Here is a 27,484-nt window from a genome sequence, read left to right as displayed (position 1 = left end):
GAATCAATAAATTGGAAACTTATTTACATTTTGATAGGCAGTAAAGGCAGAGCCACCTATACATAGACTGTACTGTACTGCACTTACTTGAAGGAGAGAATAATAAGTATACCAACAAAACAGAACTCATTGCCACAACACAGCTGTTCTCACACAGTGTGACACACACAGACCTGAATAACAAGAACTCACAGACTCATCCTACAATAAACTAGGACAACTTTTTTTCCAGTAAAAAGAAATCAAAGATATATAGATCTGTAAGCTCTTACTAACTCATTAAGGATGAAGAGGATTACCCAAACAAATCCTATATCATAGGTAGAGATTAGTCAACAAACAGGTAGCACCAGAAATATCTAAAATTTCATATTGGTAAAGATTATACACAAATAAGTTTTAAATACATAGGAAAAAAACACATAGTACTGGTATACAGGAAGCAGTTAATATGATAAATATACAACATCCTCAAGGTTTCAAGGCAATAAAAGTAAGTTCATTATTTGTGGTTAATTTGCTTTAAAAGTACATATCTATCCAATACAAAAGTATACTTTACGAATTCAGTAATAACAAATTATTTGTACAAGAATTAAATAATGTGAATGAACTTCAGGATACATTATAATTATTATGGAATACTCGGCACCCAGATGCACATTCACACAGAGAAGCATTTTTTTTTTTTCCCACTAGCATGAGCCAAGTAATTGCCACAACACCATCTTGTGGCTCTGTTTGTGGCCCCACGGCACTCCTTACAAGCATCACTATGCTTGTTAAGCTCTTGAGCAAGTTTATATATGGAAGTGAAGGATCAGGTGATGCTGGGTTTGGGGAGGGATACGAATACATCACTTTCTCCACCTCAAAGGGTGAAGCAACTTGAGGCAGGGAAATAAATTATTTGAGACTCCTTTTGACATCATATAATCTGATAAATATACAGTACAAATGCACAATGAAATGTCAATGAGAATCTATAAATGCATTTCATAGGTATCCTGATAATACTCTGAATAATATACAGGAATCGAAAGATATGGCAACAGCATCAACTTGTTAAGTGCTCTTCATATAGTACAGTACCTAACTCTGACAACAGCCCAGTGCAATGACTTGCATTTATATACTGGTAACATATACACCACGATAGTTTCGTATCTTTATCTTATTTATTATTTCATTTTCTGGCACTACTTATTCCTGCCTGGGTTGAGTTATTTTCATACAAACATTATTTTCCCTTCCACTTGCAGTTATGTGTCTTCAACTAAAGACCAGTTACATTTTCCTATGGAACATTGTCATTTTTCACTAGCACTGCCAATGTCTTCAAACTGGATATCTGGCAATGAACTAATAAACCACTACACCACATTCTACTCAGTCAGTGTAGGGGGCCGAGCCACAGGGCTGCTGGGCGGTCGGGCATGGCGGGGGCGGGGGGGCGGGACATCCTCTGGGGGAATCATGTGTGGGGGAGGAGGAGGGGGTGCCATAAGCCCAGATGGTGGAGGACCTAGAGATCCACGGCCACCACTGAGAGTCTCACGTAGTACTTCTGTATAGTCCTTGATCAGTGTGGCAATCATGAATGCCTGAGGAGGATGTAAGAAGCTCAAATTAATTCCTGTAATGGGTAGACCATTGTCCACAATTGTGACACCTGCAAAATCTCATACTATGACAAACATTTCTTAAATGACTCTTCATATTAAGTCAAAAATAAATAAGAAGGTGGGCAACGGAAAGGACCCTGATGCAGCAATCCTCTCCCAAAGCAACAGTGTTGGATACATTCACCTACTCAGGTTGCAAAGGTGGCACCAGAGTCCATGGTGTGCACTCTACTGCCACACATTTATTATGAGGATGAAGGCCTCACATACTGAGGGGACATTACCATAACACATTCCCCTAATGATACCTTTGTCCATCAATTGCCTACATTTTACAACAAGCAACAAACATAACAACACTATTTAATGTGTTGCAATTGCAATCTTCAATAAAGACCCAAAACTGCAAATCCCAGCTTCCTGACAGCTTCTTCACAACTGTGCTAACCCTGTACCAAAGCCACTTCCAAATTTTCTCTTACAAGTCTTTTGTAGTACACTGTGCAGCTACCTCAGAATAATGAGAAACTATGTGATGACGACTTCACAGAAAAAATTAGCACCTCCAGATTTTCAACAGGGGAAAGAATGGAAGTGGTCCACACATAAGTTTTATATTTAAGAGAGGAAGGATTCAGATAGCGGTGTAAACTTCACAAGATGGAGAATTCTGAACAATGCACAACCAACATATGTGCTCTGGTGAAATCTGGAAACAAATAACTAACCATGTGAAGGATAACTTTCAGATGCATGTAGTATCACACAAGGTGAGACAGACAATTTTTAGACATCAACAGTGACCGCAAAGGGGGCAAAGATGGGGAGGAAGGTAAGCTCTGTTGGTAGTCTCATGATCTGGACCTTTCTTATGGGTGCCATTTGCATCTCCCATAGTGCAATTTTGTTTTCCCTAAAAGTCCACTGGAGTTATGGAACCTCTATTCTTGATTTTGTAACAGGTCAAGTGGGTCACTCAATTACCACACTGCTTGTGTGTAGAGATCAAGAAAGGATCAATTTATGCATCCTTCAGTGCCGCACATGACAATCAGTGCCGGTTCTGGGTACAAGTGATACAAATGACTGATTGGAGCCCCTTCTGACTCCTGGTGCCTCATGCAAATAAAAACACATATGTTTTATTACATCTGAAATTCTGCTCAGATAAAAATGTAGTGGAATAATAATATTTACAAATGTGTTTGATAAACCACAGTCACTGAAAAAAGCAACTGCGGACTCTGACTATTCACAAAAAAAAAAAAAAAAAAAAAAAAAAAAAAAAAATCCATTGAAATAAGGTATTATTAGCTCCCAATTCCAAAGTTTTAAGCAATAATTCAAATATACTTGATATATAAGGCACTCTAAAAAGTCTGGGACCAGTCTAGCATTTTGGGGGGCCAGGAGCAAGGGCCAAAATATAGTCCTGTTCAGGGCATCCAGATGACTAGAACCAGCACTGGTTACAATAGAAATTAAAAATACAAATTATATATTAGAGGAAACTGATCCCTGAATTTCATAGCTGTGGCTACTACACAGCCCATCACAAGCATATCAAGCATTATCTAAATAGCTTTAGTACTGTACTATCAGTGACGTAGATAAATAAGCTTAGTTAGGTACTATTTCTTACCTGAGTAGTATTAAGGATGATCTTACTCTGCTTCCTTGTGGAACCCGTGATGATCATGAGAGCAGTGATTGAAGCAGAATAGTTGAGGATATAGTCGTATTCATAGGTGCAAAGTACATTACGAGACCGATGCTCTAAGAGATGCACCCCATTTTCATCTATGGCTAGCCATAGCACTTTTGGCCAGTTGGAAGTGAAGGATTGCTGTGGGAAGAGATGGAAAATATGAATGAACTTTTATTCAGTACTATTCTTCCTTAGCTTAAGGATATATATTCAGTATATGATTATGATCAGTAAGAAAATGTTCAGATAAGTTGTAAATTTTGTTCACCACAGCTTTGGTATCAACAATTATGATTACTGCTTTCTTCCTAACTTTAAAAGGCACTGTTTCAAGCTTACATGGGTCAACCTTGTTCAACAGTGGAAGCACTGTCATAAAAGTTACATTTGAGAATGAACTCCACAGCTGGACATACAAAACATTCAAATATTTGTTTATACTTTGATGTGTATACCAAAAGTTGAATGAATATAGGAATAAAAGAAACAGTACTGGGTTCACACACACACACACACACACACACACACACACACAAAAATGTGTGCAAAGCAGAAAGAAGTGGACAATATTGACTAAACAGAGGGTTGAAGCGTAGCAGTAGCAGACCCTGTGACGTTGGACAGGAGGAGGAGGAAGAGGTTTCATATTCCACACCACTTGAAATCAAATAAAATCAAATGATGCTACATTTCTTCTAAAGAAGTCCTCATACTGAGTTTGACCATGGTACAGCAGCATGTTATCTTTGGGGTGGGAGCTAAATTAGCTGCTAAAGCCAGCTGATTACTTCCCAATAGCTGCTGAAAGGCACAATTAAGATGTGAAGTGGCCCCCCGAGTTACGGGGTTCAGAGTGAGACATGAATTTAAGTTACACAGAGATAAAAAATGTGACACCCAATAAACTTACAAGGTTTCTAACCAAAGTTACATAATCTAAGCTTGGTGGAAAATCACCCTGATGTTTCAGATCTGGTGTGTGGTGATGCCATGGCATGCAAGCCTTAACACACAATGCATCGGATCATCTCTGTCACAGTTCCAGCTTGCATGTGGTTCACTGTTGTTTTGACCTGTAAAGTTTCCTTACACCTTATTCTTGCTACATGCAAATGATTCTGCTCAACTAAGGAAAACTTCTAGTACTGAAAAGAGTTAATGAACTCTATATCTATGGTAACCCCTCCAGTTTGAAGTATCTATCAAGCTGATCTGACTGTTGCAAGAACTAGAAGAAAAATATGCCACTGGAATGAAGAGGTTAATTACTGATTGTTCTGAAAAGACAAACTTTGTCCCTTTACATTTCTATTTTTGTCCTCAAGTCATAGCTTCTTTTTGTTGTCCTATGTACACCAACCAACTATCAATTTACTTGTAACTTAATACAAGCAAAGAAGTATATTTATTCCCAATAAAAATACATCACCAAACCTACCGTAACATCAAATATGGTCGCTCTGTGAAGAGGCCATGATTTGATAAGGTTGAGGAATGCCTGCTTGGCCTCTTGTGGGTCTGTGTTGAAAAGTGATTGGTGATGCATGGCCACTGCTTCATGGGTCACCTTGTTCAGCAACCGCGGAGACAGTGTGTGTGCGATCACCTCCCCATAATCCATATTTGCTCCACTGAAGTTCCCTAGCTCTATTTGTGCCCTCAAAGAGCATAGCATGACCTGGATATACAGGGAATAAGACAGAAAAATAATCTTTATTTGTAATTTACCTAACATGATGGTACTTGGAACATGAATGAAAAATATATTGTAAAATATATTTTCATTATAATTATACATTCAACAGACAAAAAAATCTTTAAAATCTATGAGTATAATATGTAGCAATGATAAATAACTCACAGCTTCTGTTTGTGTAACAGGGAATTTGTCTGCTCTAAGTGTGTAGAGAACCTGGAAGTACAGCAGCTCCTTCTCCACAGCATCACTCAGGTCCATCCATGACTCCAACAGAAGGTGTTTCTGGTTGTTGAGAGGGGAGAATAGGGTGGATGTGAGGAGTTATGACACATGTTAAGAAGCAGTGAAGGTTTAGCACAGGTAGCATAACCTATGGTACAGGTAAAACTGGTTGCAAGTGAAGCAGGTGGGGATATTACAGGTCACCGGGCAGGTGTTGTTATTTTTTTTTTACCTCCCAAACAATGCGAATGGTGCTGAAATGTTGTGCATATATGAGATACGATGATATCAAATGATTTCAGTACATAATCTGTTAGGAATAGCTTGAAAAAAAAAATTTTTATGAATACTTTTTCATCTTTTTGATATAAAATACGTTTATGATACTTCAGAGTTATTTTTTAAGTAATCGTTGTGCCCATGCTTGGAAAAGGGAGCGAAGGAGTTGAATTTTCAGTCCTAAAAGAGAAAACTGCACATCCTCCAAGGCTAGACTCTGCCATGGGAGAATAAAGTGGAGGGTCAGATCCAATTAGCATTATGGAAGTTGAGTGGCAACTTCGAGCTCCCACACCATGAGTATGGCTAAAAATAGAATCGTAATGCAGTTTCAGAACTACGAATAAGTCTAATTATTACGAATACAGGTCCATCCATCCATCCCTCATCCGGTCCTACATTGCCCCACGAGGAGTGTAGGAGTTCAGGGCTAAGCAGTTGGTCCCGACATTTAAGATGAGAGTGACCAGCCTCACTCATCCCTGAGTGGCATTACATGAGCAATCAACCCCAACCACCCCTAGGATATAAACCTTCACCGGCTCAACCCGAATGGAGAGCAATAATTATTCACTAAACCACCAGGCGCCAAAATTTGGTTAAATGATTACCACCCCGCGTAGTAAATGGTTTCCTGGTGTATAGGAAAACAATTGGCTTGTCACTCAGTGTAGTCACCCGCAGGCAGAAGGAAGAGGATATAAAGCAGAAATAAATACGTTTACAGACGGGGGAAAACGTATTTTTTCCGTAATAACATGATCAGCTTTCTCTATCATTTTCTGTTCATCTTTATCATTTTACCTTGTTATTTTCTCAATATATGTTGCTGTCTTGTAAAAAGGGTGGTTGTGTGTATTTTGCAAGAGAGGAAGAAGATTGTATTTTCTGTCTGGGTCGAGATAATGGGTGTAACTATGTGTTTTTAGGTATGGCCACGAGCAAAAAAATCGTACACCCACTCACCATGACAGCAGGTGGTGAACTGACATGATGTGTGAGAGGGTGAAGTCAAGGTCAGTCTCATGTCACAGATTTTTGGTCACTTCCCGAAAGTTTTCAGTTTTCTACAAGTTGCACTGCATCTAATGATCCAAACCGTTACAGCAATCCTGAGCAAATAGGTAAAGATACCAAGACAAAAATGTATTTTTCACTTATTATCATGTCTTTTTTGTATGTGCCTGTATTACTTCATAATCGTAAACAGGTGGTTGTGTGTGTTTTGCAAGAGAGGACATAGATGGTATATTCTGCCTGGGTCGAGATAATGGTTGTAGTTGTGCTTGTTTAGGCATGGCCAGGAGCGAAAAAATCGAAAATCCACTCATCACAGCAGCAGGCTCTGAACTGCTTGATGAGGTGTATGGGAATGTAGTGTAGGTCAGTGTGATGACGTTCAGAATGTTCTCTCACTTCCCAAAAATTTTTGCAGTTTTTTATAGGCCGCACTCAAACGACGCCTGCAGCCATTTATCAGTTAAACATCATTCGACGCCAGCGGCCACAGAGGGGTTAAACATCTGGAGAGCTGGCAAACCTTAAGTATCTTATTCTGACTACCACCAAATGATTTAAATATTTTATTCTGACTACCATCATATGAATTAAGTATCTCATTCTGACTACCACCAAATGATTTTCTTCAGCTGATGGAAACATCTACCTTTTCTTGGTTTAAAGCCTATTTTAACTTTTTAGAGGGGAGGTACCTACTCATACTTACTGGCTATTGCCAGAGGAGTATTAAGGTGAGAGAAACCTTTGCCCTCTAAAAAGGAATGGTTAACATTCCCTGATAATAACAAATATTCTGGTAGGCCCTCAAAAAAAAAAAAAAAAAAAAAAAAAAAAAAAAGTAAATCAGTCCACCCATGAGGATTATTAGCAACTTATTAATAACCTTTGCAGCAGCATCTGACGCAAAACATGATGTATATATGCTGCTTCTTCAAGTCTCCCATCTCTCTTCTCATAAAAATGGCAGAAAACTGCCAAAACAAAAGCATTAAAAATATATATATAAACAGTATGTACTAAGTCATCAGGTATGCTGCCTCATGACAAGTGTGTTTATCTCCACTTAGCAGCCTGAGCCATAATACAGCTTTTTAGCATGCAAAACACAGTCTGGGAACTTCTGAATTGCACCTCGCATTCTTGTAATCTACTGTACTTGAATGCAAAGTTATAAAATTTCACTTTCACCTTCTGTTCTAACAGAATGACTGAAAAACTCTCAAAGACCATTGTGAAACAAAAATTATGTCAAATTTCCAAAAGCAATACATTACCACCAACTCAGGTTGTGGAGGAGAAGGAGGGAGGGCAGGTCTATTAAATCTCATATGCATTTTCCTTCGAACCACATCCTGCTTGTAACACTGCACACTTTCCAAAGTTTTACCATAATATCCTATTTTCTTTTAGTTATCTTCTTGTTTGTTTCTCTTCATCTCTCAATTACCCAAGAAAAAGAAATGCTAAATCAAAGTGGTGAATGGTGTCTCTGTACTACAGTCATGTTGAGGGATGGGATTTTGTGAGAAGAATGGAGAGGAATCTCTCACTGTTTTGGAACATTCCTTCATTCCCTCTATCTGAACACTAAGCTTGCTGAAACCCCTTCCCTCTTCCTCTCCACCCCCTGAGTCTCCAGGAGTCTGCTTCTGTGAAAGTTTGATATACTACAGTACAGGTATTTACAGATGCAATTTGAAAACTTGGGTCTGAAGTCAAAATCCAACAATCCTCTACTTTCCTTTGAAGCTTTCATCTTTTACTGTATTTTATGGGTTAATGAAGTTTTGTGGTGAGTTCAAACCTTAAAGAGGAAAATATGGTGGTTATGGTGTTGTGTGGCAGCTGAAGACTGACGGTAGCGTTCCCAGCGAGACATCACATCTGCCAGGACCTCCTCACCCAGTATGCACCTCTCTGTTGTACCCAACATCTCATAGATTGCATACCCTGTGGGTTGAGGAAAGTAAAAAGTTGTTCTTTCAATATTATAGTTTGAGTATGCTGAACTTAGTACTTTCTTCAATGCGGTGTTTTTCTATTGTCATACTTTTCTCCCTATTCTCCTTCAACATCTGAAAACAGGACTCATATGACTCTACTCAAGACAGGTGATCATTTAGTTTATCAGCTCAATGAAAACTCGCTGACTAATTGTACATGTCCTAATGACAATATCTGCTCACATATCTAACACAAAATTACAATTATTGATTGTCTCACACCTCTGCATGATGGCACTAACATCTGTGAAAGAAAAAATAGTACAGTATTACAATGAAAAGTCAGAATATCCTGGAGTGTCCCTGCCTCCCTCCAGAGAGGTGGCAGACTGTAAGAAAAGTCTCCTATACATAAAAAATGCCATACCCAGCTAATTTGTCAGAAAGAATAGTTATGATGATGATGATGATGATGATGATGATGATGATGATAATAATGGTGATGATGATGATGACAATGATGATAAAACTAGTAATGGCAAGATAGTGTTGTTATTGTCTGAACTCAGTAGCAACACTAAGGTTTTACGGAAATTAATCACAATTCATTAAATGCTAATTTTCTTATGGTTAAAATTATCAGAAATGTTAGAAATATATTGCAAATGGGAATGGCGTCTAAGACTAAGAAATGTAGCCTGTCTGACATGAATTTTGAAAATCTCTATCTATCTATCTATCTATAGCCCGACACCCTAATCCCTCAAAGGGTGGCCTCAGACAAAACGTCTCCAAGTCGCTCTGACACCCACCATTTGACTGCCCTCTCCCCAACTCACTCCCCCCTCCCTCATATACCTCTCAACTCCATCCCTCCACCTCATCCTTGGTCTTCCCCTCCCTCTCCCTTCCTCCACTTCACCCACATACACCCTCTTAGTCAGTCAGTCATTCTCCATTCTCTCCACATGTCCAAACCACCTCAGTGTATTTCTCCTAATTTTCTCAACCACATCCACATCCACCCCACAACGTTTCTTCACTTCTTCATTCATCAACCTGTCCCTCCATGTCACTCTACATGCTCCTCTCAGTTAACTCATTTCCACTGCTCTCAGTCTTGACTTGTTCCCCCTTAGCAAGGTCAAAGCCTCACTTCCATAAGTCAGGGTAGGGATCACAATACTATCATGCAGTGGCTTCTTAACTTCCATAACCCATTTTGAAAATGTAACTGGAAAATAAAAACATGAATTATAAGTGTGATATGTATACAGACTAGTTATTATATTCTAGAAAACTAAGAATACAGCACAACCCCCATTATCCAATCTCCTGGTAAATGATAAATCATTATAATGATGTGAAATAAGTTAGGACCTTCTCCCTGCATTTGATACATCACTCCCGCTGTAATGATGAATGTGGCAAATGAGAAGCCTTCCACATGCACCCAAACACACACAAGCCAAATGTCACCTGTTAGAGCCAATATGACCGCCTGTGTTTACATGCACAGAAACCTGTTCTGACACTTCTGCACAAACCCATGCTACCTCAATAAAAAGTCAATAAAATAAAGGAGTATATAGGGAAGGATAATCTTCAGTGATGGGACGAGGACAGTGCAGCAGTATGAACAGTTTGATGAATATTTGTCACTTGTAACTGATGGTATTTGGAAGCAGTAGAGTATTTGTACTGTACTTATGTCCCCAGGTTTATCTGAAATGTGAGCCCTATGGACCACAGGCTGAAGCTGCCCTTCTCTGGCAGTCCACCATCTTCCTTTCATGGGACAGGGAAAGAGCTGAAAGATGTTTGTATAATAGGTGGCAGAGCTGCTAGCTATACAGGTGCCACTTCATGAGGGTGTTCCCATCCAGCATCATCAATCATCAAGAGATAGATACAATATAGATAGTCCTTGTTATAAATAAGGGTAAATCTGGTGAGACTGGCAAATCAAATTTATTGGTAGCAATGGAACTCTGATATGCAGTTTTTCCATAATTTATAATAGGCTTAAGAGCAAGAGAAGAGCATAAAAAATGATGAGGACTTACTATACAGGAAAATAATGTCCAAAAGCAGTTCCCTTTCACCTTTGAATTAAATTTCTCCTTTTACCTTTGAATTAATATTACCTTTCGCAGTACTCTTAAGGCCAATTTTGTGCCTGATGAGTTCAACAACATCTAAAGCAGTGGATGAGGCATCAAACTCCAGGGAATGGAACTGTCCATCCATGAAGTGAAAACGGGCATATATAGGCCGACGGTTGATTGTGCAGAGAATTTCCTGCTTGGAGGGTGCCCACTGCCGTCGTCGGTTATTCAACGCCTTCACCAAGCACTAGAATTCCACAGAAATATTTTAAAAAGTATCAACTATAAGCAATAGAAGAGTATATACTATAACTTACCCACTGATAATTATGCTATGTTGATAATGTATGAATTAATCCAGCAATATCAAATGTACAATGTTTGCAAGATGTACATTATTATGATCATCATCTTATGCAGAATGCAGACTGTCTTATGACATATATATATATATATATATATATATATATACACACAGGTATATTGGTTGTAGGTGGGGCCGCTCACCGTCCACTCATTTGATGTAGTGCTGCTCTCGGGTGACTACCCTTTCCTCTCTTCCTTCCTTTCTTTCCTTCCTCTTCTGTTTTTCTTTCCTTCATTCTTTCCACTTCCTTTTGTCTATGGGTGACTCTACACTGAGTAACAAACCAAACGGTTTTCTGTACACCAGGAAACCATGCACTATGCTGGGTGGTAACTATATAACCAAATTATGGCACCTGGTGGTTTAGTGGGTAATTGAAGCACTCCAATTGGACTAAGCCTGTGCAGGTTAATATCCATGGGGTGGTTGGGGTTTATTGCTCGTGTAATGCCACTTAGGGATGAGTGAGGCTGGTCACCTTCATCTTAAACGTCAGGACCAACTTGCCTAGTCCCGGGCTTCAACGCTCCTCATGGGGCAACACAGGATTAGATGATGATGATGATGATGATATATATATACAGTAAACCCTCAATTATCCAATGTAATTCAGCCAGGCCCTATGCCTGACACTGCATCTGGCTCAATACTCAGCAATGAGCAGGATGCTGCATTATTATCCATCTCAACTTTCTATCCTAAAAATTTTCCCGTGAGTGAAAGATGAAAATTAAGCACAAAATACAAAAAAGTAATGATAAACTACAGTAATACAGTGCCAGTTGGCACCTCAATGCCAAATATTGCATAAAACTGATGGTTATGTACCGTTTCGGCACAGGATATTGCATAATTTCGCAAGATTTTGCATTAATAGAGGCGAGCCAGCAGCACCGGATAATGCTTTGGGCCGGATATTGCGAGGATGGATAACTGAGAATTTATGTTATATAGATAGACAGATAGATAGATAGATAGATATCTCTCTATATATACAGTACATATATATATATGTCCAACATCTGATCCAGTGTTGCCCCATGAGAAGCGCAGGAGCCTGGGGCAAGGCAAGTTAGTTCTGACATTTAAGATGAGAGTGACCAGCCTCACTCATCCTTGTGAGCAATAAACCCCAACCATCCCTTGGATATAAACCTGCATAGGCTCAATCTGACTGGATTCCCTTTCTATCTCTGCCTGTCACATTGGTTCATTCTGTGAGGTACTCTGTTTGTTCTTCTGTTTCTTACAGTAATATTTCCAGCATTGTACTTTTATAATGATAAACAAGTTGCAGCATTACAGGAAGAAACAAAGCATGATAGCAATACTGTAAAAAACTAATAAGAGATAATGGAATTACACACACAAAGAAATACTCTGCCCTCTTAAGATTCAATCAATGATGAAACTTTCCTATATTTGGAATGACCAAGTGAAATTTGTTCTGCTGACTTTTAACAAATTCATGCTTTTGGGAACTGCATTACGGGGAGAGCTACTGCACTCCCAATCAAGAATTATATGAACATAGAGAGATCTGACTCGGACCGCCCATGCACAGGTCACTATATGACCCATTCTTGAGGATAACAGATGAGGACAATCCCGAGGTAAGGCTCCTGTGGGTCCTGGGAACAATGCCACTGAGGGTATGTGTGAACGGACTCATAGGCATAGCCGCACCCTATTCCACAAATCAATGACCGTAAGAACACGGCCACATAAGGTTCTTGCTCCCTCTCAGTGTGTAAGGAATTCTAGCTCCATGTGGCTACATAAATCATAAGTACAATAAGCAGGTCCGACTGGGGTTATTGTCGGATTGGCTCCATTACAACTGGGTAGGGATTTCACTCTGTATTATCCAGCAGTGTGGTGACAATTTGTACATGAGGCAATTTGAAATATATATAGTATATATAACAGGCCAAAACATGAAGATGGATTTACTATAATGGCTGAAAATACTCATCTTATTTCAGTCTACAGGAGAACAGGATTTTGCTTTGGCGATACAGTTTAAATATATAGGTTAAATAAGGCAAAATACTGTAATTACTACCATTGTATACCTGAGCTAATAATTTTGTATTAAATGGGTGAAGAGGAATACATAAAGTTATATATAAATATACTACATCAACAGAATGATGAGGTTAAATAATGTCTCTAGCTGTCTATAATCAAGTCTCACCTTCTCTGCATAGCGTGCATATTTGCCCTCCTCAGATACATAGTCAGCAGCACAGCGCTGAAGATGAGCTCGGAGGTATTTCCTTACAGCCTTGTCAGTGGGTGGAATTACTGAGCAGAAGAGGGTCAGCAAAGACCAGTGCCGCAAATTAACACGAGAGTTAGGATCTGAGGGAAAGTAACACATGGTTATAGTTTGGTTTGTAGAACATTTTGTCATATTTATTGACAGCACCACCATTATCATCCAAACTATGTATCTTTCTACTGACTGAAGTTAAGCAGGAACTAGAAATAAGAAAAGGCAAATGCTAAAGCTGAAGAACTACTAAAAGTGCCATGCAAACTGAGTCATAACAGCACTGACTCATCTTTCATAACTTTGAAATCTTCAGCTTCATCCTGCTGGCAGAATTCTTCCATATCATGTGTGACTTCTTATTAAGGAGCTCAGGCAACCACTTCATTGAATATCATGGTAAATAACCTTGTCCAACACTTAACAGGTACATCTCCACACATGCAGTACAATCTCGATAAATTGGCATTTGGTAAGTCTTAGTATTATATGAGTCACAATGACAAAGCTTTGAAAATTAAAAATATATATTCTAGAATATTTTGACAGGTAAAAATTGTTGAACTGAGTCATCATCCACGCCTCTGTTACATACTACAATGTCATCAGAAGTGTTAAGCCTCACCTGCAGTGATGGAAAGTGTTACTTTATCAAAATCAGTAGTTATCTGTACCTATGTAGTATCTGTGCTGATAATGTTTTAGTGTTGTCTGAGTGTGGTAGGAGGCAACCAAATGAAAAGTGCCCTGATAAGTAACTCTTAATGTATTACATAAGCTACATCCCCATATATTCCCACCTACCATGGTTCTGCTGTACTTCATCCACCTATATTTAGTTTTTGTCAATTCTCTTCATTCAGTTTCAGTACTCTGTTCTCTTATACATTCATTTACAGTAACACATTATGTCATCACCTCACAAACAAACTCTGCCGACAAACATTAACTTTTGAGCTCTTCTTCTGCTAACTCTACCAAATTAATTCACAACTATTAGCAAATCACTCACTTTCTGCCATCAAAACAGCATCATCAGCATTCAAGCAGGTTAAATGATCCATTCACTACCATTTAACTTTAGTTTTGCTACTACAGCTGCTGTCTTCTCTTTCATCTCTTTGACTTCTCTATTCATATACCATACATACGTATATTCATTACTATTTAACTTCAATTTTGCTACTGTAGCTGCTATCCTCTCTTTCACCTCTTTAACTTACCTATTCATATACTGTATATGAAAATATATCTATATATAAACATATATAAATATAAATATAGACATATATATATATATATATATATATATATATATATATATATATATATATATATCCATCCATCCATTCATTCATCATCTAATCCTACGTTGACCCATGAGGAGCGTAGAAGCCCAGGGATAGGAAAGTTGGTCCTGGCATTTAAGATGAGTGACCAGCCTCACTCATCCCTGAGTGGCATTACGTTAGCAATAAACCCCAACCACCTCTTGTATATAAACCTGCACAGGCTCAATCTGATTGGAGCACCTTAATTACCCACTAAACCACCAGGTGCCATAATTTGGTTATATGATTACCACCCAGCGTAGTAAATGGTTTCCTGGTGTACAGGAAACCATTTGGCTTGTCACTCAGTGAGGAGTCACCATAGACAGAAGGAAGAGGAAACAGAGACTAGAATGGATATAAGAGGAAGGAATGAAAGAAGTTCCTGTTCCTTTTAACATTGACTTTTTTTGTCATGTACATTTAGTTACTACAACATTTACCTACTTTATATACTGGATATCCTAAAGTATGATAAAGTATGATTTTCTGTATCAGAAATGTCTATAATAAAGACTGTTTTCTCAACACAGTCATATAATACAAAACTCTTACATTCACATACCAGGGTGGTCAGTGGTTTGCTTGATGAGTTGAAGATAAGTCTCGGTGAGAAGTGCATCCCGCTTCATGCACTGCTCTACTACACTTTGCACCACTGTCAGTTGCTGGTCATCACTTGTTGCAGCTGTCTCAGCTGTAGATTCAGCACATATAATAAAGATGGTTTAACAGTTTAACTCAAGAACTGTAATTTACATCATTTGATGCCCTGTAGGCAACTGCAACTTACAGCACCTTAGTATGGGTAAATATATCATTTTCCAAGCTCTGCTTTGGCACTGATGATTGACTAATGACTTTAAATGGATCATGTGATGACATCTGGAACTTTTTTCCATCACTATCCCTACTTATCTTTCCTCTCCTACTCATGCTGTATTTTTTTATGCAGTCCTCCCTGAAATTTGAATCTACAAACACTTGCCCTGACTGGACTATTGTAGATACTGATCTAAAATTCTGAATACAATACTTAAAAGTATGCTCTTCCATCTCCTCATGCTAAGCCATCTCAGTGATGAAAATGAAAAATTAAAATTTTTTGACATTGGACTCAAACCCAGGAACTTAACTATGACTGTAGTCAGACAGCAACTGACTTCATAATACACATACCAATACTGAAACATGTTGTTTTTCATATTAAGGGAGTAAAACTTGTTTCTGACACACTAGAAGAAGAAGAAGAAAAAGAGCATATTATGGGTATGGTGAAAAATCCTAATGCTGCAGTTTACAGGTTAAGCATCCCTAAGTACAGTGACCCCTCCAATTACATGGGTTCCATTTGCAACTTTCACCATTTATGCAGAGAGATGACCCCTACCCTGACTCCTCTTATGTCGCAAAGAATCTGGTTTGCATGGGAAAATCCCAGAAATTGAGGGGTAAGATGCACTGCTCGTTCCCTCTCCTCTAGCCCCTCAGCCTCGGATACACCCCTCCCCAAAACCCAAGCATTGCTCCAACTCCTGTCATGGTAAGTGATCACCACCAATTTACCATTTTGGACACTCTAATTTAACCCTTTTTTTGCCAAGTGATGTTCCTAGAGGTTGCATGCTTACTATAAATACAGTAGTAGGTATGATCTCGGGGGCCATGGGGTCAAAATTTTTCAAAAAGGCCAAAAAAAAGGACTTTGGGAAAATTTTTGGATTTCACCTTACCAATTCGCCTTATAACATAGGTTTCTGTGGCACCATTTGTACAATTTAATTTCCGAGGAAATGTCCAATGATATGTTAGCCACGTAACTGGAGGGGTCACTGTATTCTATTACTATTGCATTATGTTAAATATTAAACACAATAAATTAATGGCTATATGAATTTCTGCTCTGCTTATGATTATGTCTGAGTTGGTTATGACTTTAAATAAATTCCATTAGAAATCTTAAGATATTTTTGTGATGTTCAGTTCTGTATGTATCTAAATTACTAGAAACTTACCAGTTGGGTCAAGGCCAGCATACGTAAGTATGGCACGAGAAATTTGTAGTGCCTGTTGCTCCACTTCTGGAGTAGCAATCTTGGTAAGGGTCTGTGTGAGAGCTGACTTGGAGAAAGCCCAATACAGATGGTGGAAGCCCTTATACGTTTCTGCATTCTCTCCGTAGTCTTGTCTTAGTTTGTCCAGTTTTTGCTTATTTAATCTGAGTAAGATCAATGTAATTACTGAGTAGTTCACAAAAAGATGATGTACCATACTGTACTATCATGGCAGCATGAATGATCACTGTGTTGTACACCAAAGGGGGTAAATGTAATTCCAGCGATCCTCAAATCTTTGCACCATTTGGTACTGTAAAAACCTTGCAAAAATTCAGTCGTCCAAATTTAAATGGAATTCTTATGGAGAAAAACAAGTTGGTGCTGATGGTGATCAATGACATCACAAAGGAACAACATAATGTTTTTTTGCTCTTTAATCTTTTCTTATTCTTTCCTTTGAACATGAAAATGATCTGAGAAAAATTATAGCTTACTATTTCCACTACCTCCCGTTCAATATACTGATACTGTATTACCAAATGAATAATTACTTGCTGGTGGATTCTTAATAACATCTTAAGTCATGTTGTGGCAATGTTAAAAAATATAAAATATTAAAGCTGAAATCAGTCCATCAGCTGGGGCATACAGGCACCTCCCAGCTACTGCTTTCGTCAATGTCTGATCACTGATTTGCGTGGTCATATAATGTCTTTGCCTCTCATAATTTTTAGTTGTCATGCATTATCTTTTTTTTTTAGGCTTTTGTCACCAAGGATAGTTATTTTCAGTGAAACATGGGCTACATACAGTAATTCAAATATTTTTTATCTTTATTCACTCATGTAGTGCTGCTCTCGGGTGGCTGCCCTTACCTCTCTGTCTTCCTTCTTTCCTCTTATGTCCTTTCCATTGTTTCTTTCCTCTTCCTTCTGTCTACGAGTGACTCTACACTGAGCGACAAGCCAAATGGTTTCCTGTACACCAGGAAACCATTTACTATGCTAGGTGGTGACCAAATAACCAAACTAAGGCGCCTGGTGGTTTAGTGAGTAATTACAGCGCTCCAACTGGATTAAGCCTGTGTTGGTTCATATCCAAGGGGGGGTTGGGGTTTACTGCTCATGTAATGCCACTCAGGGATGAGTGTGGCTGGTCACTCTCACCTTTAATGCCAGGACCAATCTGCTATGCTCTGAGCTCCTATGCTCCTCATGGGGCAACACAGGATTAGATGATGTGTGAATGTATTTTTTTTTTTTTTTTTTTTTTTATTCATGCTCTCTTGAAAGCAGTCATTATCAACTATGTTAGGACTGTCCTGGTTCATGTCCAACGACACATAAATGCATTATGTTATTAAAGAGAGAATGCACAGAATGCACATAGCTTCTATTTCCACAACTGTTCCCTCAGTGTCTTTCTTACACTAATTTTCAATGTTATATTGCCCATAAATAATGCAATGTGTGATATATGGCATTCCTATTAATGAAGAGAATAAAAATGCTCTTATACATTGTCTTACTTCACTTGGCCTAAAATTTCTATCCCTCCATCTTGAATGCTGAGCTGTAACAAGAGGTTAACGCTAGAATATGACATTGGTCATAAAGAAGTGTTATGGAAAGTCGTACATCTGCAGTACTGTCACATTACACCAATGACCTATGTGAAATAAGCTGCAGAAGGACAAAAACCTTTGACAAGTTAAGGTGGATGAACCATAGGAATAGCTAGTGCCCACTCCCATCCTGACCTTCTGAGGGTGCTGACAATGAAGTTGCCACTCTGTTCCTGTGGCTTCCTGAGCATGTTGGCATCAATAATTTGGCGGCGAGAATGAACCAAGTTGTAGTAGAGACGTACCCGATCCTCTCCCGTAACCTGCTTTACCTACAACAAATATGCATAATGTTTGAAATAATACAGTACTTCAAGCTGTCAAGAGTTGAAAGATAACAGTAGATGTTACAACATGATAGTAAAACATGATGATACCAGAATATAGACTTGTCTGCTTAATACGTACAGTGCAATAACACTTAATCATTTCTTTGACCATAACACTACAAAAAATAAATTTACATCATATGATTTCAGAGTTTCATATGCAATAATAGTTGTGAGGAAACTGATCACATACGATAAGTCAGTTATGGAATCTACCTGAGGCATTCAACAGCTAAGAGTTACCATGTTTACACATCTCTTTTGTCATCACCTGTTGCTTAAAGTACTAGATTATTTCAATATTGAAACAATATTTTCTTACAAGTGAGAGTATTGGCACATAACAACACAATGTTCAATTCCTTACATATACCAGTACAGGTATTTACATCTGTTTATTTACCACCTGTTCCTGAACTATAAATGCTGTGCTCTACTCCAGTATACAAATCATACCTTCTTATTTGAATCCATATCCTTAATCCATGATGCTAATAAAGGTGAGTAACTTGCAATCAGGAAGCCAATCTCTTGCTTTTCCTTTGTTTCAAATACAAAACATTTATGAGGGTCTGGAAGTGTGCGTAGGAGGTTGATGGTGATAAAGTTGTCACTGAAAGTAATATATAAGTCAGTGATACTTATCTTACTGCATACTCATGGCTTTATTGTGCACTGTAATAAAAAGAAATCCTGAAAATAAAATATTTTCTAACATTATAAACTCATAAGCCCATACAGTGTATGTGGAATATTTTAATAATCACCTATGTAAGCAGGCTTCACAATAATGCATCCATCTAATACCGTCTAAATTATACATAAAGACAGCATTGAATGTGCCATTATATATATTCTGTTCAGCTTTGTTTGATGATCACTGGATCATGCCATCGTGTGTAGGTCATTTCATCAAACTGGACCTCTCCATGCCATGATCTTCAGCCATTTTTCCTCTCAAACTCCTACCTCAAAGGTCCCCATGCATGACATCATCCCAAGCCATGAATCACCTTTGCTATCATTGTCTTATTCTGGTAGTTCAGTTACTCTTTTAGGAGCTGCCTAGCATGGGCCAACTGGTTCACTGCATAGTCCTCGCTTCTTAAAAACATCTGCATATCCTATATCTAGTATAAACAATGCACTGTCTGATGTCTTTGAATGATAAAAGAAATTTTGGCATACCTCTACTGAGGTTCCTAGAACCAAAACTCTGAAGGAATAAAAATTACAATTACCAAATGTATGATAAAATTTACCTTGGGTCTAAGAAGATAGATTCAATATCGCAGTATCGATATTCATAGAGGATATACTTGTCATCAGGTTTGATCATAGCAATGCCATCACAATTCACACCAAGAATGAGAGTATTGCCATAAGACCAGTAGCCACGGTATGATACAGGAAACATGGTAGTGCCATAGAGGGGAAACTGCATTACACATGTCAGGTACCAAACTTTCGCCACGATATCTGTCTTGCCTGTTCCATACTGGCGGTGAGCTTGTGCCAGAATGGGCACCTGCATAAGAAAGAGCATAATCAATTTATATGCATATAAGAGTGAGTGAGTGATAAAATTTTGACACAAAGGCTTGTTGCTAGGACCGATGTGGTCATTCAGTGCCTAGTATATACGCACATATGACATAAGCTGTTCCCTAATGTATTAAACTGTAAGGTATTTGAAAGTTCTTCCTGTGAATTTTACATAAAGGGATAAACATAAGAGTACTGAAAAAGCACATTTCAAGAGGGTACATATCCTTTGTTATATTTACCTGTATGCATTAGAGCTCTAAGGCATAACAAATCTGAGTTTCTCAGAAACCAATAGCCAAAGATAAGGTATCAATCTGCAACAATGCTTTCATTCTGATTTAAAACAACATTACAATTCATTCACTTAAATTCGGAGGAGCATTTTGTCCTTTTGCAACTTTATTTCCTACTGTTTAATGTCAGAATACTACAACATTACAGCTCTACATCCTTTCCTAGCACTTCTCTGGCGATCAGCATAGTCTTCTAGCATCAATCTCTCACTACAGTTCAGCATTCAAGTTTAAGAGATAGCCAAGTTATGGCAAAAGTTAAAGTGGACAGTAAAACAAATAAAACAAGAAAGGCATTATTGTACAATATGGGTTAATTGTACTTAACCACTACAGGTTCCTACACCTTCATGGGGGTTAATATAGGTTTGGCTATTATAAAAATAAAATTTTTCAAGCACACTATGGATGACAACTCTAGTGATTAAGGTCATATTCTGTAGCAACAAAACACATCCTTCTAACCTGCATAGCCACTTACCCATTCTCCCTGCTTCCTTGTATGAGCAATGCGGTTAGGTAGATATGACTGGACATCAGCATAAAATTCTGTCTTGCCATCTTGAGGATCACCAAGAGCAACTTGTGCTTGGAGACCAGCAAGCTGCAGTGCCACTTTCTCATTGATTGGGAAGTCATCCGTCTGGCACAAAAGGGAACAGAAATTCTTAATCATATAGCGGTGCTGAGATGATAAAACTGGTGACAACAACTGATCCTGATGGTGATGATGAACAAAGTTATATGCAATGCACTCCTCTCTTAAGAAATCTGTTTATTTATTTTCTTTTTTTTATGACCTTCATTGTCCTGGCAACCTTTCTTCCTTGTCATTCTAATCTCCACTCCCATTACACATACACCTCTATTTTCTATCACTGGCACTGTCCTGAGATACTGTATTTAAAATAGCCTACAGTGCCATGAACAGTAATGTAAAATTACGCAATGATGTACTGTACCTTGCATTAGTATTATATTATGACATGTTATGTCTGTTCGGAAATAAACTTTATCTTCAAATTAGCATTCATTGTGTGGGGACATGCAATATCAACACCTCCCTACTGCATGAAAACTTCTTTTGGAAAGTGGAGGTTTCGGGAAATCGGATGTTAGGATATGAGCGGTTGAACTGTATATGTTTCTTCTTAATATCATCAACAGTATGTGTATTCATCAATCATGCCAATATTGCAGTTTGCCACAAAGATGTGGGAAGTAATTCCATCTTGTGAACTGTCTGTGATAAGTGGGTAAATAAGAGATGTGGTGGTATTAGAGGCAGACTGCAAGATTATGCTAATTTCACGTGTGCGGTGTGTCAGGAAGAGCATATGGAGATTGTCAGGCATAAAAGGACTGATCTTGACTGTGAGTCTCCTGAGTGTGAGGAAGAGTTTTGTTACTTGGGAGACATGTTATGTGCTAGAGATGGAGCTGGAGCTAGCTCTGTGGCTAGAGTGAGAAGTGGTTGGAATAAGTCCACGGAGCTGATGCCACTTAACACTAAGAGGGCTCTCCCACCATGCCAAGGGATCCTCGTATGTGGCACGTGTTAGGACTGTAATGCTGTATGGTAGGGAGACCTAGGCAGTAAAGGAAGGGGATATTCATGACATCAAATGTACTGAAATGATAATGACTGGATGGATGGGGGGTAAACGAAAAGGATATTCATAAGATCATATGTACAGAATTGAAAATGAATGGATGAATGTGGGGTGCATCTTTGAATGAGAGACCTTGGGGAGTTAGGACAGCAACTGAAGAGTTGAGAGGAAGGATGGGATTTGAATGTACTTGTACTGTGATGAGAGGAGATAAACTAAGATGGCCTGGGCATGTTGAGAGGATGGAAGAAGGCATCTGGATGTAGAAGGTGAGGGGATGGAAATGTTGTGGGTATGGTCGCAAGGAGCAGACCAAAAAAAGACCTGGTGTGATGTGGTGTATAAAAGCCCACATTGCTTAGAGGAAAAGTAGGGATCCTCTCTTTGGCTCAGAGGTAATGTGCGCGCCTATGAAGCGCAAGGGCTCAGGATCAAGTCTCGGCCAGACCAATGATTACTTTGTTAAGTTTCAGTTTGGTCATTACACTGGGACAAGGCCATACAGTGTGACCTCAGGGATAGGGGACTGACTAGGGAGACTGCCAGAGATTGAGCATTGTGGAGGGCTGCCTTTAGGTGACCAAGGCCAATGCATGCAAGCATGCTGGAGCCTTTATGAATGAAACAAAACATTCTTAATCATTCCAAAACTACGGTGATCATCAGTCAATTGACCTTCTGATTTATTTCTCATCTTCAGTTATCACTATTCTTTTACATAACCTTCTTAACACTTGGTAGACAAAAATTATGCTCATTCACTTGAGTGATCTTTAATTTCACTGCCTTTTTCCACTCCATGGGTACAGTGCCATTCATCCAAACTTTCTGTCATATTGTCCACAAACAGTTATCTGCACTCTCTGCTACACATCATCTCCGGATACAACTCACAAGCACCAGTAATGGTTTTCATTATAATACTGTACAGTCATACTCAACTCTCTTAAAGGGGGATTACAGAAAGATATGGGAAAGTAGTGTTAAATTTTTTTTAAATGAGTGAGGGCAAAGGAAAAACTCCTACAGAGTCAGGGCAGAGTTACTACTGTGGATGAAGTTTTTGGATATGAGATAATTAACAAAGGGACAGGTTGGTAATAATGGCTGTATGCATAAGAAATACTACACAAAACTCTCATTCTCACCCTAACAACACTGTAGACAGCTTGCGCATAGAGAAGGTTGACCTGCACAGGATCACTGGGTATCTCACGAGGAGTACGGAAGAGGCGCTTGCGAAATACAAACCGATTTTCTCCAGCACTGACTGACTGGCCCGACGACCGCTTTCCACTAGTTCCATGTTGGCTGCCAGACCCAGCAGCCTTCTGTTGTTTTCTGAGGAATCAGTATTTATGCCTGCGATTAACAAAGCACAATTCACACTGAAGAAGCAATGATACTGTTAAAAGCTGAAATAATACACAGTATGTTCAAAGCATTCAGTATATAATTAAAACTCTGACAAAACACAATTCCAATAATATTCTTCAATCAACCTAAAGTAAACAGGTCTCATGGAATATTAATGGAACTTACTGTCTGATTTCTGATGGAGAATCTCTGATTTTCAAAATCAGTGCTCATGTTCCCCTATTCCTGATTGTTTTTAATTTTGGGAGGCTGGCTCCCCAAGAATTACTGGGGGAGGTTCAAGCTCCCTAAATATCGCATTGTAGATGAGCGTCCATTGTACAACATGTATTAAGATATCAAAGCCATATATATCTGCTCTCTTTTCACTATTTCTGAGAATTTTAAATATGGTGAGAGGTCCTGACTCCCCTAAAAATCAAGGTTGAAAAATTTTATTTAGTGGAAGACCTTCGGAACAACCAAATGAACCCAACTGGAAAGTTTCACTCAGATCCATTACACAGCCTACAAAGAGTTAAGGCATGGATACGTAGACAGATGCACAAACACAGACAGGCTGAATCTCAAACAACTGCATATGACGAGTTGCCAAAAATAATACCATTCTGCCTCATAGGTGTGAAAAATTCTTTATACAGAGAAGTACAGTGTTGTCATCCTCATCAGGCAACCCTAAATCCAAACTAAGAAATGAGGTGAGAAACAATCCACAAACAAAGAAAGAGGATAGAAAGAATGAAAGAAAGAAAGAAAATCAGGAGAACCATTAAAAAGCATGCTCAGTGTAATGGATCATCCATTTATTCACACATCACTCAAACCCTTTAATTCTGGCTCCATCTCACAAGCAAAACCACTCTCCTGAATATTAATTTACCCTACATACCCTCATAACAATCATTACACCTCTTTACAATATTTATCAACTTTCTTTCTACACCACACATACATAGAAGCCTTTCATAAACCCTCTCTGTTCTCCATAATACATATTTTTTCTAGATCTCCTACTGGTACCATTATCTTACAGTCCTTCTCACATACATTCTCCATCATATGCTTTAATGTTATAATCTGATTCAAACATCTCATATAATTCTGGAAACAAACTGTCCACCATCTACCAGACACTCTGATGTCTGTCTTATCTTCCATGTCAGTATTCATACATTCATCTGAATGATCAGTTTAATGAAAAGATGATATGTAAAAATGGAATTTTGAAATAAAGAATTTCCAATACATATCAACATACTCTGGAATTCACACAAAACAATTCTTATTTGGTTATGGTATAGATATCTTTTAAAATCTACACCAACCCATGAAAATACTTCAGAGAGGATGTAAACTCACGTTTCCCAAGATGATATGACATCATATAAATATTCATGGCTCTTGACGTGCTTGTCTCCATCAGACCCTGATTCATATATGGCCCAGCCCTCTAAACTAGCAAGGCCTAGACGATCAGCCAGCTTCTGCATGGCATCTCCAGCAGTGTCCCGAGGATGCACATCAATGGCTTTTGTCCGTCCGTCAAGGAAGAAAAATCTGGAGGGTGAATATAGTTCTCATGAAAGAAAGAAAAAAAAAGCACAAAGAAATCAGTATCAACTAATTACTGTTCCCAAAATATCAAACAACGCACAATATCTTGAAGTTTCAACTTTTAAAGATGTGGGTTAAATGGTAGATTCTTGACAGCCACTCACATCGGGGCTTTGGACAGCATTTGCCATAACTGGTAAAGAATACAATAATTCTTTAAGCCATCCACTCACCTGTTGAAATGCTACTTACAGGTGACTACACTGAGTGGAAGGTCATATGGGTGATTCTGTACCAGGACACTATTTACTACACTTGCTACACTTGAGTAATTAACCATAAAACCAGTGGCAGCTCTAAGGTTTGAGGTAATAACACCCCTATATTCCCTGAATGTTGATTTGGCTACAAGAGAAAGGTTGGTGAAAACCAGAAATTCCCATAATCCTACCCCAAAAAAATTCTATCAGAAAATGGTCCAGATGGCTTTTAATCAGGGTCCCACACCAGCCAAAGTCTAGTAAAACTAGGCTAGTTTGTGCAGTTGTGTGATATGTGCAAGATATGAGTGACAAATGTAACAGATAACATAAAGTGAACGGATATATGAAAGGAAGGAGCACTGTAATGGTGCTATGCAAGACAAAGATGAGAAGGACTACACTGAACAAACAGCAAAATGTAGTATGTAAGGTTCATCTATGGGAATGTGTAAAAGGGAAAAAGAAATGACCAGGTTGCTGGTAAATGATGAAAAACAGAGATGAATCAATAATTATTGATGTAGAAATTCAAAATGAATGTAAATCAAATTTAAGTCTGAGAAGGTGATAGTGGTTCTGATTACCCCATATGCACCTTGTAATGAGCGAAGAGTGGAAAGAAAGAAAGAAATGGCTTAGAGACTACGGGGAGGGAGTGGCAGAAAATACGCCAAGCAGTCATTGTGTGTATGTGAGGGGAGATCAGGATGGAAGAGTTGGTATGAGCACTATGAATGATATAAAAAGGTATGTTTGAGTGCCAAAGGTGAGAAAAATAATGGAGGGTCCCTGGAGGACATATGTCAAAAAAGATATATATATATATATATATATATATATATATATATATATATATATATATATATATACAGGTGCAGCCATTTAAGATTTTGACATATGCAAGAGAGATCATGTGATCCAACAAAGGCTGGAGGAGATTACCGTAAAGGATGTAGTACTAGAGTGTGCTGATGAGTTATCATATTTGGGGGAAATGATCAGTGCAGAAGATGGTGTTGAAGATAACCAAAATGCCTTAGTAAAAAGTGGGAAGAAGAAATTTGGGTTCATATCCCTATCAACAATGAATTCTTTATTGCCACATGAAGAAGAAACTGAGTGCATTTCAAGAAAAAAATGTCATATTCAATGGTACTGAACTGTGCATAGTTTAGAAGGCAGATGTTTGATGATTTCAGCATCTGTTCTGAAATGAGAATGAGATGAAAATGTATTGAAACAATGATGGACAGAACAAATAAAAGGATTCTTGAGAATGTGTATTAATGATATTAGTGAACAGATAAAAGGATTCTTGAGCAATGTGCATTTTTGACATTAGTGAACAAATAAAATTATTCCTGAACAATGTGTATTAACCCGCCAACTCCCGTTGACGTATATACGTCCACACGTTTTGTCACTGTGACTCCCGTTGATGTATATAAACACGCAGCAATTGCAAGGTCCCTAATTTGCACAATTTTCAAATTTTGTGCATGATTTTTGGTATGTATACACGGGACACCTTCCTCTACAAGATGCCAGGCAGGGTCAATGCCTTACCCTGCATGACCTCCCCCCCCCACACCACTGTCTTGGCAATTCACCTGTTACCAGTGTCCTCGCCAATAAAAACATGTCGTGCCACGGTACGAAATTTAATGCCAGAGTGATTCCCCAATCGATGAAAAGGTGGAGGACAAAGTTTACATAGCATTAGAGGAAGAAACAGTCAGAAATGATGATCAGGTAATGTCACCAAAAAAGATCAGGTATTTTGATGTGTTTGGTGAGTGAAACAATGCTTATATTGCCTATATTACTGTGTGAAAACCAATATACTCTTGTACTACGTATAAAATCATACCAAATAAATAAATAAATACCGTTTATGAGTGGTGTGGAATAGTTACCCTCCCACAGAACTCGTTTTCTTTGGAGCCAGCCTGATAGAAAACACAGTAAGGTAAGGGGTACTGCTACCTGTATCCTGTATTTTAAACCTCAGGTGAGCGATTTCTCTATGAATTTTCGATGTTTCTCACCAAAAGCGGAGGTTTGAGCCCCCCCAAATTTTTCCCCAAATTAGTCAGGATGGGGGAGGGGGGGGCAGTGGTGGAAAATCAGTCGGGACGGGGCAGGTTAATGACATTAGTGATGTCATGTGTATGGGTGTGCTGGGGGAAGTGATGGTCAAATGGCCTGAGAAATTAGTTGCTGTCCTAAAGGACATGAGTTTGATCCCA

At 38.6% G+C, this 27,484-nt stretch overlaps 1 protein-coding gene across 1 annotated transcript in view; it reads right to left on the bottom strand.

Annotated features, from left to right (window-relative positions):
• Positions 1 to 421: 421 nt before the first annotated feature.
• The window catches only part of Myo81F (unconventional myosin 81F), a 198,149-nt gene continuing 171,086 nt past the window's right edge, over positions 422 to 27,484 (bottom strand). Inside the window, exons 26-40 of the mRNA XM_080282157.1 lie at positions 24,778 to 24,975; positions 23,190 to 23,382; positions 20,910 to 21,071; positions 19,850 to 20,115; positions 19,044 to 19,200; positions 18,394 to 18,530; positions 16,593 to 16,795; positions 15,143 to 15,274; positions 13,169 to 13,335; positions 10,644 to 10,851; positions 8,358 to 8,503; positions 5,195 to 5,314; positions 4,772 to 5,011; positions 3,268 to 3,471; positions 422 to 1,604 (exon numbers count right to left, since the gene is read on the bottom strand). Coding sequence (XP_080138283.1) covers positions 1,386 to 1,604; positions 3,268 to 3,471; positions 4,772 to 5,011; positions 5,195 to 5,314; positions 8,358 to 8,503; positions 10,644 to 10,851; positions 13,169 to 13,335; positions 15,143 to 15,274; positions 16,593 to 16,795; positions 18,394 to 18,530; positions 19,044 to 19,200; positions 19,850 to 20,115; positions 20,910 to 21,071; positions 23,190 to 23,382; positions 24,778 to 24,975 — 2,752 coding nt within the window. The 3' untranslated portion in view covers positions 422 to 1,385. The remainder of the gene's footprint in view (positions 1,605 to 3,267; positions 3,472 to 4,771; positions 5,012 to 5,194; positions 5,315 to 8,357; positions 8,504 to 10,643; positions 10,852 to 13,168; positions 13,336 to 15,142; positions 15,275 to 16,592; positions 16,796 to 18,393; positions 18,531 to 19,043; positions 19,201 to 19,849; positions 20,116 to 20,909; positions 21,072 to 23,189; positions 23,383 to 24,777; positions 24,976 to 27,484) is intronic.

This window comes from Coenobita brevimanus, chromosome 92 (genome assembly GCF_032717465.1).
Source record: "Coenobita brevimanus isolate Jiangsu-jjx chromosome 92, ASM3271746v2, whole genome shotgun sequence".
In the NCBI taxonomy this organism is placed as follows: Eukaryota; Metazoa; Arthropoda; class Malacostraca; order Decapoda; family Coenobitidae; genus Coenobita; species Coenobita brevimanus.
This window is presented reverse-complemented; position numbering and strand designations above follow the sequence as displayed.